At 37.6% G+C, this 15,712-nt stretch overlaps 1 protein-coding gene across 5 annotated transcripts in view; it reads left to right on the forward strand.

Moving 5' to 3' along the window:
- TANK (TRAF family member associated NFKB activator) overlaps positions 1–15,712 on the forward strand; it is an 89,262-nt gene that overhangs the window by 18,444 nt on the left and 55,106 nt on the right. For 2 of the 5 annotated variants that reach the window (XM_032857941.1, XM_032857942.1), the window contains exon 1: positions 5,276–5,515. The exons of the other annotated variants lie outside the window; for them this stretch is intronic. In XM_032857941.1, coding sequence (XP_032713832.1) covers positions 5,508–5,515 — 8 coding nt within the window. In that variant the 5' untranslated portion in view covers positions 5,276–5,507. Of the gene's footprint in view, positions 1–5,275; positions 5,516–15,712 lie in introns of those variants that run through there. 5 annotated transcript variants of the gene reach the window in all.

A 15,712-nucleotide genomic window follows, 5' to 3' on the forward strand; every position in this document is an offset into this window, starting at 1 on the left:
GCCTGGGTGGCTCAGTGGGTTAAAGCCTCTGCCTTCGGCTCAGGTCATGATTCCAGGGTTCTGGGATCCAGCCCCGCATTGGGCTCTCGGCTTAGCAGGGAGCCTGCTTCCTTTTCTCTGCCTGCTTCTCTATGATCTCCGTCTATCAAATAAATAAATAAAATCTTAAAAAAAATCTCCTGATTGTACCATTTTTTAGTAATTCATAAAGCAAGTCCTTCATTTGTCTTTTTCAAAATTTTCTTGAATATTATTGCATTCTTTTTGGGTAAAATTTAAAGTATAAATTGTTCATGTTTCATTAAAATAATCCTTTTGGAGGTTTTAGCTATTAACTAATATTTTGTGGCTGGTATGTAGATAAGTGATTCTACATCGGCCAACTTTCTGAACTTAGTAGTTTTAATCAATTGTTTCCCTTGAATTTTCTAGGAAAAATCATCTTAATATAATCTTATCTTTATCCTTCTTCTCTATCTTTGATTTAGTGAATTGCTAGCTTCTCCAGCACAGTGATATGTAATAACAGTGATTCTGGTCATCCATATATTATTTCTTAGTTTGTGGCTGTTATTACTATGTCATCATTAAATAAGGGGCTTAATGTTAACTTACAATAAATTTTGTTTATCAAGGAAGTGTATTTAATATTTCTAGTTTACTAGGATTTTTGCAGGTTGAATTTTATTTTATTTTAGAGAGAGAGCAAGAGAGGAGCGGGTAGAGGAGGGAGAGAGAGAAAGGATCTTAAGCAGGCTTCATTCTCAGCTCAGACCCTGAAGCAGTGCTCAGTCTCAGAACTCTGAGATCATGACCTGAGCAGAGATCAAGAGTCAAATGCTTAACTACTGAGCCACCCACGCACCCCACAGAGAATGGATTTTAGACTAGGGTTGTGTGCTTGTGTGTGTTTACATTGTCACATTGAAAGCAGTTTTGAATAATAGATGTTGAGTGTTTATTTGGTATATGTATTTCTGGTTGTTAAGATTATGTCTTTTCCTTACGACTTAACTATTTTTATCAAGAGTGGAAGTTGAATTTTGTCATATGGCTTTTGGCATCTCTCATGACCTATTGTGTGCTTTTTTTTTTTTTTTTTTTTTTGACCTATTAGGATTATGGGTTATTTTAGTTGAATTATAGTTTGTGAAACAACCTTAGGCTTGGTCATGACGTAATATTTAAAAAAATACAGGTTTCTTTTTGGTAACATTTTTACTTAAAATCAGTAATTTGGTATCTTCTGTAGCCATCATTTTCTGTGTTATCTTTGCCACAGTTTGATAGCAGGGTTATTTATAATGGTTTCCTAAAAACAACTGAGAAGAATTCCTGCTTTCTCTGCACTGAAGTTCGTTTAAACAGCGTAAGAGCTTTCTATTCTTAGAAGGTTTGAAAGAATTCACTCATGAAACTGTGTTGGCCTGAAAGTACATTGTTCTTAAAATAGCAATAATATTCAGCAAAAAGCCTCAGAACCTTAAAAAAGCAAACAAGCAAAAACTCCTCAGTAAATCCAAATAAATGGAAGAGCCTATAATACCAATATATTAAAAACAAAGAACTTCTGTGTTGATCCTCCTCATTTCTCTCCCCTCCCCTACCTCTTTTTTTCATGGTCAGAGAAGATGCTATAGGTAGGTTGAGGCTAATGATAAAATGTATTGCTGTTCCTTCTTTACTCTGCTCCAGTTATACTATAAAGTAAATGGTGTTGCTGCGTCTACATGGGCAAGTTCTTCTCTGCCCTGAAGGAAACCAGCAATGACACTTAAGTGGGAAAGCGTCAGTTTCACTTTGTTGTCATTAGCTTCCCAATTTTGTTGGGAAATTTCTTTCTTTAGAGGTACTAACCATGCTAACATTCTACTGTAGCCAAATCCCATAGGAGAGTTTCAGAATGAGTAAGTGAAAAAAAAAAACACACAAGCTCAGCATGCCTGTACTTAGTCAATATGAAGTGAAAATTATTAGCATGGTCCAGATATACATGTGACTTATGTATTGTGTACTCTTTGGTTGAGTTGTTACCTCTTATAGATGATTATTTCAGGCATTTTTGATCACTCAAGAATATGACCTTAAGCGGGTAATGTAATTTAGCAGTATACATCTGCGAACTGTGGAGGGCTTCAAGACACTCCTTAGTGTTTATGTACAGAGGGATGCAGGCATTATGTGAATGCTTGCATATTTGAGTATTTTAATTGATCATGTATCAATCTAGATAAAATAATTATTGACATGATTTAAGAGTGTGCCGTATAAAAACAAAGACTTTGCATGTTTTTTTAAAGTCCTACTCATTATCCAAAAGGAAATGGTAAATAAAAGTAAGTAGCCTGTGATGTAAAACTTCACTATTTTAACTATTCTGATAATGATGGATTAACTGATTAGCTGTTAGTATTTTGTTTGTTTTCTGACCCCTTATAAGCATGTATATTACAGTTTAATTTCACGTAGTTTGCATTTCATTATGTCAGGCCAAATTTTGGGTTCTAGTTCCTCTAGGATTTATGTTGTGGCTGCCATTCCCCTTCCCCCCATCTCGTTGCTTCTGTGGTTCTCTGTCATGGGTAGAGGGAAAGAGGAGGCTGTTATCTAGAACAGGTAACAAAAATCTCTTTATAGTCTGGGACCAAGATGCCAAGTCATCTTCAAAAAAGAAGAGCAGAGACTATTAAGTGAACTGCCTTGTGGATAGATATCTAATTAGTGTACAAAGTCTTTTGAACTATACACAATATTTGACACTCTTCAGAAAAGTTGAGGAGGACCAGAACAGTCAGGGGTACCAGGTTGTTTGCAACTGAAAACAAGCCTTTGGGACCTATGTAATACATATGTCATAGTTTTTCAATCCCTAGTCTATAAAAACTTTTTGAAATTATGGGGAAATACACAAAATGTGAAATTTATCATAGTAACCATTTTTAAGTGTACAGTTTTGTAGTGTTGAGTATATTTATATTGTTGTGAAACAAAGAAAAACATTTAAGGGACTTTTTTTTTTTTAAAGAGAAGAGTTGGAAGTAAATAATATTTATCTCACAGGGAAAATGTTCTATATAGTAACCTGAGTTTTCTTCCTTCTATCCAGAGATACTTTCTGTGATAGTAATTATCAATATTAAATTATGAGAGTAAACTGAGCTCTGATGATGTGCATTAGCTTTCACTTATTACCAATAATTTTGCTTTTAAAAAAAGTGTCTCTTACAAACAGGTTGTGAAAACAAGGTCTGTCTTTCAAGTCATTTCAGTAAGGAATTACTGGGAATTGATAGATGAAGAAAAATAACATGAGTTCCATTTTGATGGTACTTAAGAAGTTGAAGTTTTGAGAATCTTTGAAATAGTCGCGTGGAGTGAAGGATAGAGAATTGTTCTTGGGAGCAGCAGAACAAACACAACCAGGTAATTTTGTTAGGGAGATGCTAGGGAGGACAGAAATCAGGGACTTAGGTCTTTTCTAGAAAATATATGATCTCAAATCATTTGAATAAAATCACCTGCTCTTATGGGATATTTAAATGCTTGTATTATTCATAACCACTTGTTATGTGGTGTTTCCTATAATATAATTTCATATATTTGCTATCTCTAAACTAGAAATGCCTTTCCTTTGATATTGATGGTTCTTCGTTTTTTAAAAAATCCTTATCCCCTTTTCCATAAACATAAAATCTCACACATCCATGGAGATTTAATATTTGCTTCTCCTTCCCACACAGTCTTCTCTTACACTTCCTCATTCTGAATATAACTTGCTCTTATAGTTCCCTCATCCAAGAATATTCTGTAGAGCACTACTTTATATGATTTATGAAAACAGATATTTAATATTAAATAGCCATTTTAAACTGCATAAACCCCATTCTACCCCCCATATCTAGATTTTTAACATGACCTTTACTCAAGTGAGGATACCCCTTAGGAAGCTGAGCAAGCTAACTGAGCAGTGCCGTGTTTCTGTTTACGGTGGGGTAGAACATCACGTGCCATGCCCAGTTTCTCTTTTGGTGTTATACAGTTTGGTTGTGTGCTTCAACTCCTAGAATTTGATAAACAGTCTGAGAGAAAGAAGTACTACTGGACTAAAAAAGGGAAGTAAGGCAAAGCTGAGACACATGGGTGTGGTCTTTGGCAGTGAAATCTTTTAACTCTTAGAAGATAACACAGAATGTTTCTCCAAGTTTGAACATCCAGCAAAATGGAGAACCTGATCTGGGGAGCTTTTGGGTTGATCACTGGGGAGTCCTCTCACCTTGTTTATCCTGATACATTTAGACTACTACCAACTTACAGAAAAAAATACAAAATCTAAATTCTGACTCTGCTGCATCAATGGTATTTTAGTTTCTATTATTTCAGCTGCCTGACTGCAACATAGTCACAGTTGTAGTGCAGCATGCTATGGGTATATCGGAAAGTGAGACTAGAAATACAAACTGTCATTTTGGGGAATTGGCTGCTTATGTTAGGGAACTCTCTTAAAAGTGGGAAATGATTATAACTGTTAGGAGTGACAGTTCTTTTCCATTTCCTTTCTTTAAGTGGGGAAAACACACATACTATTGGTGTTGTTAAAATTTTACTGTAACTGAGACAGAGGATGTCCTTTTATTTAAGTATTTACTGTGTTATTGACTTTTGCTTTTTGCTTCTGATGTTTTCTGTGGGTGAAAAGGTGAACAAAGAGCTAAAATACAAAAAAAGGAAGGTTGTGTCTTCCATTAACTTATTTACCTCTTCTTTTGCTAAGGTGGCAGCTTTGTTGAAATAGAATGTGAATGCTTATTATTCATACCCCAGGGGGTTGGAAAAAGCGGACGACTTTTCTAGGATGGAGTGATTTCCTCCCCCCATCCTGAAACTGCTTTAGATTTCAAGTGGCCTCTCACCACAAGTGTGAACCTGGCAGAACACTTAACCAGACACAGAATAGTCTCAGCAGTGGAGGAAACCCAACAGAGGGGCCTTTCCCACCTCCCAAATCACCAGTACTTATCTCTACCACCCCACAAAAAATAGGCCTTACTAAAGCATTATAAATCATTGTGGGTGGAGGTGGTGGGGGTCTGATATCTTTTTAAGCCTGTGATTCTTTTCAAACTTGAAATCCCAAAATATATACCTAATCAAAGTTGAGTTGTTCTGGTTGAGCTGGGCAATTGGTGGAACATTGTTTTGGTTCACACACACCCCCAGCCTCAGTAGAGCTCTGGAAGCACCACTACTTACTTTGATTATTGTGTTATTTATTCAGGATTGGTTTACTATCGCTTGGCAGAATAATACTGGTTACCAAAGACAGCAGGCTTAAGATATTTTATATATGAAATAAGAAAAATAAGTTCATTCAAGAGGAAGGAGGCTGGGAGGAATTAGAGTATCCCTTCAGAAGATTCAGCATCCAGGTAGAGGAGTCGCACAAAGGAATACAGAAGAAATGAAATTGCCCCCCAAAATAATTGAAGAACATTTCCTAGAAGTGAAGGATGAACTTCCATGTGAGTTAAGTACAAGATCAGAAATCAAAATGGCTCTGGGCTTCCACAAAAACAAATGGAAGCTAGAAGACCGTATAGCAAAGCTATGAGCTGAATCCTTTGCATCGTGGAAAGACAAGTAAAACTGAAAAATCGATAATGGCAATATTAGCATATTAATAGAGATACCAAGATTAATACCAGAAAGAACCAAAAGACCTAAGAATTATTGCCAAGGTGAAGTGGGAAATGAGGAGGGGAAGGAAGAGAGCAAGGGACTGATAGTTTTTCTTAAGCCTTATGAAACTCCTTGACTCCTTAAAATGTAGGTAAGTATAGCTTTGTTTAAAAATAAAATAAAAACTAAATTAGAGTGAAAAGAGCTAGAGATTGGACTTTCATATCACAGACCTGGATTTTTCTGCGTCTTTTATTGTCTAATTCTTTGACTTCAGTCAGTTTATATAACCTTTTGAAGCTCATTTTCTTTATGTGGAAAGGGAAGATAATCTATGCTCCTGCAGAAGAAAAATTAGAATAAGGTACTTTATATAAAGCACCTGGTAAGTAATATTAACTCAGTAGGTTATCAATCCCTCCCCCATCCCTAATGTTTCCCATAAGGAAATAGGGAAATGCCTCTCTTTCATTGTTGGAATGCTTGTCATTCAGACACAAAATTGAAATTGTCCCTAAGGTCTGGGGTTCTGTGCCTTTCTGAATTGAAGGCATGTCATTGAGTTTTATGCCCTTTCTCAACTATCTGTACATAGTTTGAGAATTTAAATAGAACTGAGATGATTAGAGTATTGTAGATAGAACTGAGATGATTAGAGTATCGGTGGGGGGAGCAGCAAGTGAAAAGGACCATTGCTGCTTGGTAGAAGAGCTGTGGTCACACTTAAATCTTTCTCAAAATGAACTTCAGTGCAAATGCCATTAATGGAATCTCTTCCATTAGTAGAGGAAACACTCGTATAGACTCATGAGTTGTGGAAATTTCAGGGAACCAAGACCATTAGAGTGCTATTGCTCTGGGACATCTGTCAAAGTATCAAAATACCTCCTTTTTTCTTTCTTTAAGAACATCTACCTTAGCAACTGCTGTTTTTGTTTCCAAATTCTATATACTTCTTCTGGGACGATTCAAAAAGCAGATCACTGTGGAACAAAAAGACACGATAAAAAGTCTGTTTCCCTGCCTTCGTGCATATTTCTATAGTGTTATACAGAGTACAGTGCTTTTCCAGTTACGAATTGACACTCTATGGCAGTGATTCTAAATTTGTCTCACATCTGCTCTTCCCTCTTTTCCCCTTAACCGCCTGCCCTCCCAAATTATCCAAAAAGTCTTAGGGTTTGCTGATCTGTTTTTTTAAACCACCCTGGATGATTCTCTTGACCCATGTAGGACAGTATGTTCTAACCCAAACATCCTAAACTGGGGTAGATGAGGGAACTGAGGTCTACAGAAAGGTTAAATGACTTCAGTCTCACCTGTCAACAAGCATGTATTCTATACTCCCATTTATCTTCAGTTGACTAGGCTTTTTAATTTGATTTCTAATGTTCAAGTTGTCTTAATAAAGAAGAAATTAATACATTTTATATAGGATGTGGTCTCAGTTAAAATTTAAGTTTGGGGTCTTTATTTTATAGCATCTTCTTATTTTTTCCAGATACAAAAAGAAGTAAAGAGGGAAAAAAGTGAAAATTTTAAATAAACTCTTGGTTCCCCACAGTAGGATAGCACAGCAGGTGTTAAAGATTTACTAGAGCTGCATATTCACATTTAAGAAAAACTGGCTTTGAAAAGAGTGGAAATTCAGTCAGTTTGGGCACAGATGCAGGTTTGAGAGGTTGGTTTGTCAGGGTACCCAGGGATTTGGGAGTCCTGTCTTTAGGGGTATTCAACAACTGGAGTAAGATTGTGTTTAATGGAATTATATCTGGTTTTAAACTTTTATCATACTAAACATTTAAAATCACACCCTAAACATCTTGGGAATGACTGGAAATAGAGATTTGGAAATCTCTGAAACCTTATTTATTTTCTCACTGGAGTTCTCACAATTACTTGTAATAAAGCAAGTTGTGACTTGCAAACATTTGCCCAACAGCCTTGAGGTGTCCTCAGGGAAATTAAAAGTGGGGGTATAAAGAGCCGGGGAGTCCCGTGCCAATGGTTAAGAGCACAGAGTACAGCTTTATAATTATGTAAGCTTTTGCCTATTCCCATTTATCATTGGTAATATTCTCAAAACTAAATGACCGCTCAGCAATTTAAACGGTGATTTAAGAGAAAATAGGCCTTATTGTGAAAAGGTTCCCTATCTGTCTCCTAAAGTTTTATATCTTCATAGAAGAGCTCTTTCCTTTTATAGTGGTTTGGTTTTGTTCTGAGAAAGTAAATGACTCAGAGATGCTGGAGGGGTCCCTAATCTGTTAACTCGTGATATTTTATTTTTTTAAGATTCTATTTTTTATTTGAGAGAGAGAACACGAGAGAAAGCGCAGAAGCAGAGAGTGTATAAGCAGGACGGAGTGGCAGAGGGAGAGGAAGACAAGCAGGCTCGCTGCTCAGTGGGAAGCCTGACTTGGGCCTCAGTCTTTGGATCCGGGGATCATGATTTGAACTGAAGGCAGGTGCTTAACCAACTGAGCCACCCAGGTGCCCTAACTCATGAGATTTTAACTACTTCATCAAAAGCAACTTTTCCTTTTATGAATCTTGTGCAGCCTATGACATCTCATACATTATTGTGTTCTGTTTAGGGGGACTTTTTTAAGATTATTGAAAAAAAATTTTTTCAGACTCTTTTGGTTAAGACCAAAAGATAGGTACAAACTATCCTACTCCTGTGAAAGATCATTAGTAATGCTACTTGTCATAAATTTGGCAGAGTAGAAGGGAGGAGATTTCAAAAAGATCACGCATTCAGACACTTTACCGGGAGTTATTTTTCCTGTTATTTAGCAGCATGTAAGCATTTGCAGAACACAGCATTAGATAACGTTCCTAGTTTTTTGCCTAACAGTGTCTTTCCATAAGTTAACAGACTTCTGCTAAAAGGCCCGTTTTATGCATTCGCTAGTTTATTATTTACCTTCAGACATTGTCCAGATGATAAGTGGCCCTATCCTCTCTTTTGCTTACTATTTGAAAGGAAAAGAGTATACATCTTGTGACATGAAGTGATGCAATAATGAGCATTGCTTCTTTCTCCACTTTTCTTTTCAAAAATGTTGTGGTTTTTTTTGTAAAAAGATTTGGGCTTGGTTGACTGTCCCAAGGACTTAACCAGCATCACAAGACACTCAAAACCGGTTTTTAGGAATAGGAATATAAACAGGAGGGAAGCCATACTTAATATTTATTTGTTCCTCTAGATTTGGTTATTACTCAGTTGGTACATTTTTCCTGCCTACTGTTAATTATATGTCTGTTTTAGCACTTCTATCCAAAATTGTATTCTATATCTTTTTTTTCCCAAAACATTTTCCTTCCTGTTTTTCTATCTGGCTATCATCACTGTCTGCCTAGTATTCTGAAAAATATGGCTGGTGAACCATCTTCAACAAAGTCACCTGGGTTATTTATTAAAAGGAAGATTCCAGGACCCCATTCCAGGCCAGCTGATTCAGAATTGCAGGGACCTCTATCCTACCTTCTCGTCTAGATCCACTTGGCCAACAAATCCTGTTTGTTCTGACTTAAAAATGTCTCTTGAATGTATTCATCTTTCATTTCCCCTGTTCTTGTTCAAGCCCATCTTTGACCCAGACTACAGCAGTAGTTTCTTATGGATATCCTTACTTTGTCTCCCTCATCAGTTTCTGTTCTACAGTGGGTATCCAGTTTACCTTTCTGAAACATGTTTATCTCCTGCTTAAAAATCCCCCATCGCCCCCCCTTTTTTAAAGATTCATTTATTTACTTTAGAGAGAAAGAGTGTGCGTTCACATGAGTGGAGGGAGGGGCAGACAGAGAGGGAGAATCCTGAAGCAGACTCCCCACTGAGTGCAAGCCCAGTAGGGAGCTCAGTCCCCGGACCCTGAGATCATGACCTGAGTCAAAGTCAAGAGTGAGATGCTTAACTGGGAGCCACCCAGGCACCCTGAAAATCCTGCATTACTTCTTAGTAACAGGTTAAATTCTATAAATTTAATAGAGTGACAGTCAGGGTCCACTACAATCTGGCCAGACTGAATCTGCTGCATATTGTTTATGCACTTAGTATACTCTGTAACTGTAGGGGGTTCCATTCCAATTATGGTCTGCCTGAATGGTGCCACTAGGGCTTTTGTAGTTCAGCTCAAGCACACATGGAGGACCTGACCATTCTGTCTTAACACTCTCACTCTCCATTTTATATTCCCGTCTTAGACTTCCATAAATAGAATACCTCCAGTCCCTAAATGCGCTGTACTAGTGACTTCTCAATCACACCCTAAAAAAAGAATATTCAGAGTGAATATTCTTTCCTCCCTCTCATTCTCTGCTGCTTGAAATCCTCATGTTGGGTGCCTGGGTGGCTCACTTGGTTAAGTAACTGCCTTTGGCTCAGGTCATGATCCTGGAGTCCGGGGATCGAGTCTCAAATTGGGCTCCCTGCTCAGCAGGGAGTCTGCTTCTCCCTCTGACCTCTTCCCTCTCATTCTCTCTCTCTCTCTTAAATAAATAAATCAATAAATCCTTAAAAAAAAAAATCCTCGGGGCGCCTGGGTGGCTCAGTGGGTTAAGCCGCTGCCTTCGGCTTAGGTCATGATCTCGGAGTCCTGGGATCGAGCCCCGCATCGGGCTCTCTGCTCAGCGGGGAGCCTGCTTCCTCCTCTCTCTCTGCCTGCCTCTCTGCCTGCTTGTGATCTCTCTGTCAAATAAATAAATAAAATCTTTAAAAAAAAAAAATCCTCATGTTTCAGGGGCTAGTTTAAGTGTCAGATCTTCTGTGAAGGCTTCCACAATCCCTCATTTTAATTGTTCTTCCTGTTGAGCTGTTATCCTGCTTATACCTTTTATTTAACAGGGTTTTTTTTTTCTTTTTTCTTTTGAGATAAAACTTATATGCAGTAAATCTTCAGTGAACCATTGGACAAATTTCTACAAATGCTTCTACCTGTGCTTCCCAGTCCCTATTAAGATATGATCATACCTTTTTACACATTTATAATTGGCCTGCTAGTACGGTTAATCATTTTCTTGCTTGTCTGCCTTATTAAATTATAAGTTCTAATTAGAGAAAAAGGCAAAGAGTATGACTTTCTCTTTCCCATGGAAAAAAGGGGCATGTACAATGCATTCAGAACTGAACCAGTGTTGACTGGTGTACTGATTAGTAAACAACTCAGCTCCTCTCTTAAGAGATTCTCGAAGACAGTGGCTTAAATTAGACAAATTTTATTTCTTTCACATACTATAAAGTGTAAAATGTCCAAAGCTGATCTGGCAGCGCCATTGTGTCAAGGACCCAGACATCATTCTTGTTCCCTCATCCCCTTGTCCTTCCACCATCCCTGAAGTGTTTTCCTCACTATGGTGTTTTAAGTGACTCACCACAGCATCCCATCCAGTTGGGGAAGGGAAAAAAGTGATGAGCTCCTCTTGGAAGTTGAAGTTACTTGCCAATGACCAGAACATAGTCATCTGACGATACCAGTTAAAAGTTAGAAATAATAGAAGAGAAGAGGATAAATATTGAGGAACAGATAACATATATACTTCATACATGGTTTCATTTAATCTTCATAATAACACTGCAAACTATTTATCAAAAGAAAACGAATACTCAGAGAAGCCAAGTAGCTTTGTTCATTCTATGTAGTTGTGTTAGGAAGACATACATAAATGTTATTAAATAAATAGAGTCATCTTCACAGTGTCATTGCACATATTTTTATATCACACATTTTCACAGTGTCATATCATCTCTTTAATTCCAGGACACCCTGTATAACTTTTACTCCATGCTTCTCACCATCTTGAAATTAAATGCCATATCAGCTGGTTTGTAACCAAGGCCTAGTTTATAGTACAGTTTAACAAAATGACTACTACTTTTAAAGCTGGTATCATATGAGGGAAAGTATATTGCTGTATTAACCAAGCAATAGCTTCAGTCCTCTGTATTTGTTTGGAAATGCTATATAATCATAAAGTTGAGGGAGATTATATCATTGAGCCCCTTCATTTTTTTTTTTTAAGATTTTATTTATTTATTTGACAGAGAGAGATCACAAGCAGGCAGAGAGGCAGGCAGAGAGCCCGATGCAGGGCTCGATCCCAGGACCCTGAGTTCATGACCTGAGCCGAAGGCAGCGGCTTAACCCACTGAGCCACCCAGGCGCCCCTAGCATCTTCATTTTAAAAGAAAGGAAAATTGAGGTCTATTCAAGATACAAGATTTATCCTTTACTTCATTCTCAGTGCTGCTGCTTTTCAAGTATCATAGGAGGAGCACTAGCATAATCAGTCATTTCTGTAAATAACCATCATTGTTATGCTGAAGAATTGTCCTAGGTTTAAGAGTAGCATGATCAGAAAAATGAAGGGGCACCTGGGTGGCTCAGTTGGTGAAGTGCCTGACTCTTGATTTCTGCTCAGGTTGGCTTAGGTCATGATCTTGGGATCCTGAGATTAAGCCCCATGTGGGAGCTTCTCTCTGAGGCACAGAGTCTGCTTGAGATTTTCTCTCTCTCTCTGCACCCCCCCAATCCATGTGCATGCTCTCGGTCTCTCTCAAGTAAATATTTAAAAAAAAGAAGAAAAATCAAGCTGAACAATGCATAAAGAAATGCTTATTATCCTAGCCTTTTTTCGTGAAGAATGGATATTATCTAACACTAAAAACATCTTTGTAGCCCTTGGGAGCCTGCTGTAGAAAGGATGATTGCTATTTGATCAATAAAAGGAATGGGTGAGATCATTCCTATCCATAATTCAAAACCTAGTGCAAATGTTACCTACTTCTCAAAGCCTTTCCTAAACCTCAGAAATAGATGTGACCACTTTCCCAATTCTGTAGCCTTTGGATACCTCAGGGTGTGTGTGTGTGTGTGTGTGTGTGTGTGTGTGTGTGTGTTTTAAATTACAGCTAATGGTGCTTTTGTGAGGATAGGTTTCGTATTTGTTTCATTCTCATTGTCAGTGGTGCCCAGTACAGGCTTTGTTTGTACTTGGAAATGTTTTATCAAATGAACATATCCACCATGGCATCCTGGGAGAATACTTTGCAGTTGCCTTTATTTTATTTCAAGATTTATTTATTTGACATTTGACAGACAGCAAGAGAGAGAACACAACGGGGGCGGGGGAGTGGGAGAGGGAGAAGCAGGCTCCATCCCTGGATTCTGTGATCATGACCAGAGCCAGAGGCAAACATTAACAACTGAGCCACTCATGCGTCCCTGCAGTTGTCTTTAATAAACTGTTTTTGAATAAAGAATTTCAAAGCTATAGTCCCAGTTCCCTTGCTTATTGCTTTATAGCTCTAGGCAAGTCATTTAATGCCCCTGTGCCCTTATCAGTCAAATGGGATGTGAATTAAAAAAAACAAAGAATTGGTGAAAGAACTTTGTAAAAGGAACGTAACTCTGAGGTGGTACTCTCTGAAACTCCTTGCCACACCCCACAAAAGTGCCTTACATGTAACAAGTAAACATAAACTTTATTTTTGCTAATTGATTTGAATAGTAATGGGATCCGTCTTATTAACATCTAAGTTTGGTCCTAGCAGTTGGCAAACCTTTGTTGGAGCTGAGAAACTTTACAAAGGGAAGATAAAGTTAATCTCCCTTGCATAGGCTACCTCTCCTACCCTAGAACAGATTAATTACTGAACCAAGGAATTAATGAAAGAGGAAGCAGCCGCTGCCCAGGGATTTTCTTGGTGCTTCCTCCTGGGTTGGGCACACAGTAGACCCTGGGAGGAGGCAGAACAGGAACTTGTCCTTCATTTTCCTTCTCACAGGAAACACACTGGGGTGGGGTGATGGGGAAGGAACTACCGCCAGAGGGTCAGATGTGGGTGGGTAGGGACTATCCTGGCTTCAGGGGGATTGCCCTGGGTAGGTGGGGGTGCTTTGCATTCTGCTTGCCCATATACCTTCTGGGGTATCAGTGACTTAATCTTCTCCTCCAGTGGTGGAAGGAAGCCAGCAGATCAGACCGTGAATAAAGATACTACCATGGAAGGCTTTCCTGAAAATGTACTTAGAAGAGTGTTTCCAAGACAGAGGTTGCCTTAGCTTGGATCTCCTGGGTTTAGGCAATGAGATTTGGGTTTGAGCATGTTTACTATAAATAAAACCATTTCCCTGGAGCCTGGCAAGTTTTACAGCAGGCATACCAAAATGTAATTGAAATGTGACTGCCTCTTAAATTGTGAAATTAATTTTACACTTCACAAATCCTTAAAAAAAAAAATAGAGGAACAAGTGGCTTTAAAGTTCAGAGTGTTAATATTTGAAATCTGTCCAATTTAATTAGTTGGGTCCCAGCAACTGTTTCCTTTTTCTCTGGTCAGTGTCACTGATCTAACACCCGATTCTCTTATTGGATGTGAGATAGAAATTAAATGTATCATTTATTTGGTTGTATTGACCTGAATCATATCTCTCCAGCTTACATTCTTATTTCAGGAAATAGGATGCATCCATGTGGAATTTATTCAGTAACTCTTCTTAGTGACATTTGTGTGATCTAATTCAAGGACCTGAAGTGAAGCATCCACATGATTTACTTGCATATGATGCAGCTATTTTTAGTACTGCATTTACATTTAAAAAAAAAAAAGAATGCACCTTTTTGATGGAACAGACATGCATTTTTTAGACTCACAGACTCAAGAACTGTTGAACAAAGAAGTTTCTTCAAAATCAAGTCCAAACATCTTTTTTGTATTGGAGAGAAAGAAACTTGAGTCAGAAAGATTTAGTGGCCCTGTATCAGGGTCACAGAGTCATTCAGTGATAGAACAAAATAAGAAGTTAGATGGGTTTTCAACTCAAGGTCTTACTTGTCTCTAATTTTAAAATATAGGTGTGTTTTATGTTGACAGTTGTCATTTTGTGCAGCTTTTTAAGACAGTGATAGGTAACTTAGCCACGTAGTTCTTAAACCTCTCATTTCTGCATTAGCATTTTACACTGTATTACTGTCCTGATAGCTGCCTGTCCTTAATTTCTTTGCCTGCTTGTATACCTATTTTTAATCTTGCATATATTTTTATAAGCTGCCTTAAATCCTTTGAATGATAGAAAGTTATACTATTTGTGTGCATATACAAGTATGGAATTAGATAATGATGATTGTACAACATTGTGAATATACAAAAAGCCACAGAAATGTACACTTTAATATGGTGAATTTTATATCACATGAATTGTATTTTAATGTAAAACACTACAATTTTTTAAAAAGCTTTGTGTACCCAAAATGAAAGGACAGATGAAAGATTAGAGACTGTGATTATGAAGGATTTCCAATCATAAAGAAGTGAAATAATTTGGTTCCCCCAAACCCCACATGACTGATAGAGAACTTTATCTATTCTGTGGCTTTCGGAAGATTAAGGGAAGGGTCCTGTGGTGTGGTTTTTACAGCTGGACAGGAAAAATCAGAATCATTACATGGCCCTCTGCTCAGAGCCAAGGAATGTGGTTAGAAATGTTAAGCAAATTGAGATGATAAAATCAAATTACCTCCACTCTGTAAAGCACCTGTAGTTCAGAAACAGCAGGGAGGTTGGAAAACTAATAGGGAGTGTGGGTAGGACTGAAGGGATGTGATTTTTCTTTTTTAATGTACAATCCAACAGCAACTCTCCCTAGATTTTGTGCTAAAATAAGAGCATTTTCACACATTTTAATTGCTCTGCGATAACAACAGTGTGAACTCCATCCACAAACATTTATTATCTATTTAATTTTGCTCTAATTTCAGTGTAGCAAGAATTCACCTTGTAAGTGGGAATAACTGTCCGTTTAGTAAAAAGAAATCCCTTCCCACATTGCTAATGCTGTTGTGCATTTCTATAATAAAATATTAATAACAAATGGCCTTTCATATTTCTCCATTTTAAGGTTGCATTTTTAGATTACTATTTTCAAAGTAGCATCTTTTTGAACTGAAACTCCACTTGCATCTTGAACATCAGTAAAGAATATTAAAAATTGAAGAAGTTAATGTTTCTTAAGATTTCTAATCAGGGGTGCCT

The sequence above is a fragment of the Lontra canadensis genome, unplaced genomic scaffold (assembly GCF_010015895.1).
Source record: "Lontra canadensis isolate GAN:19392208 unplaced genomic scaffold, GSC_riverotter_1.0 scaffold13, whole genome shotgun sequence".
Taxonomy (NCBI): domain Eukaryota; kingdom Metazoa; phylum Chordata; class Mammalia; order Carnivora; family Mustelidae; genus Lontra; species Lontra canadensis.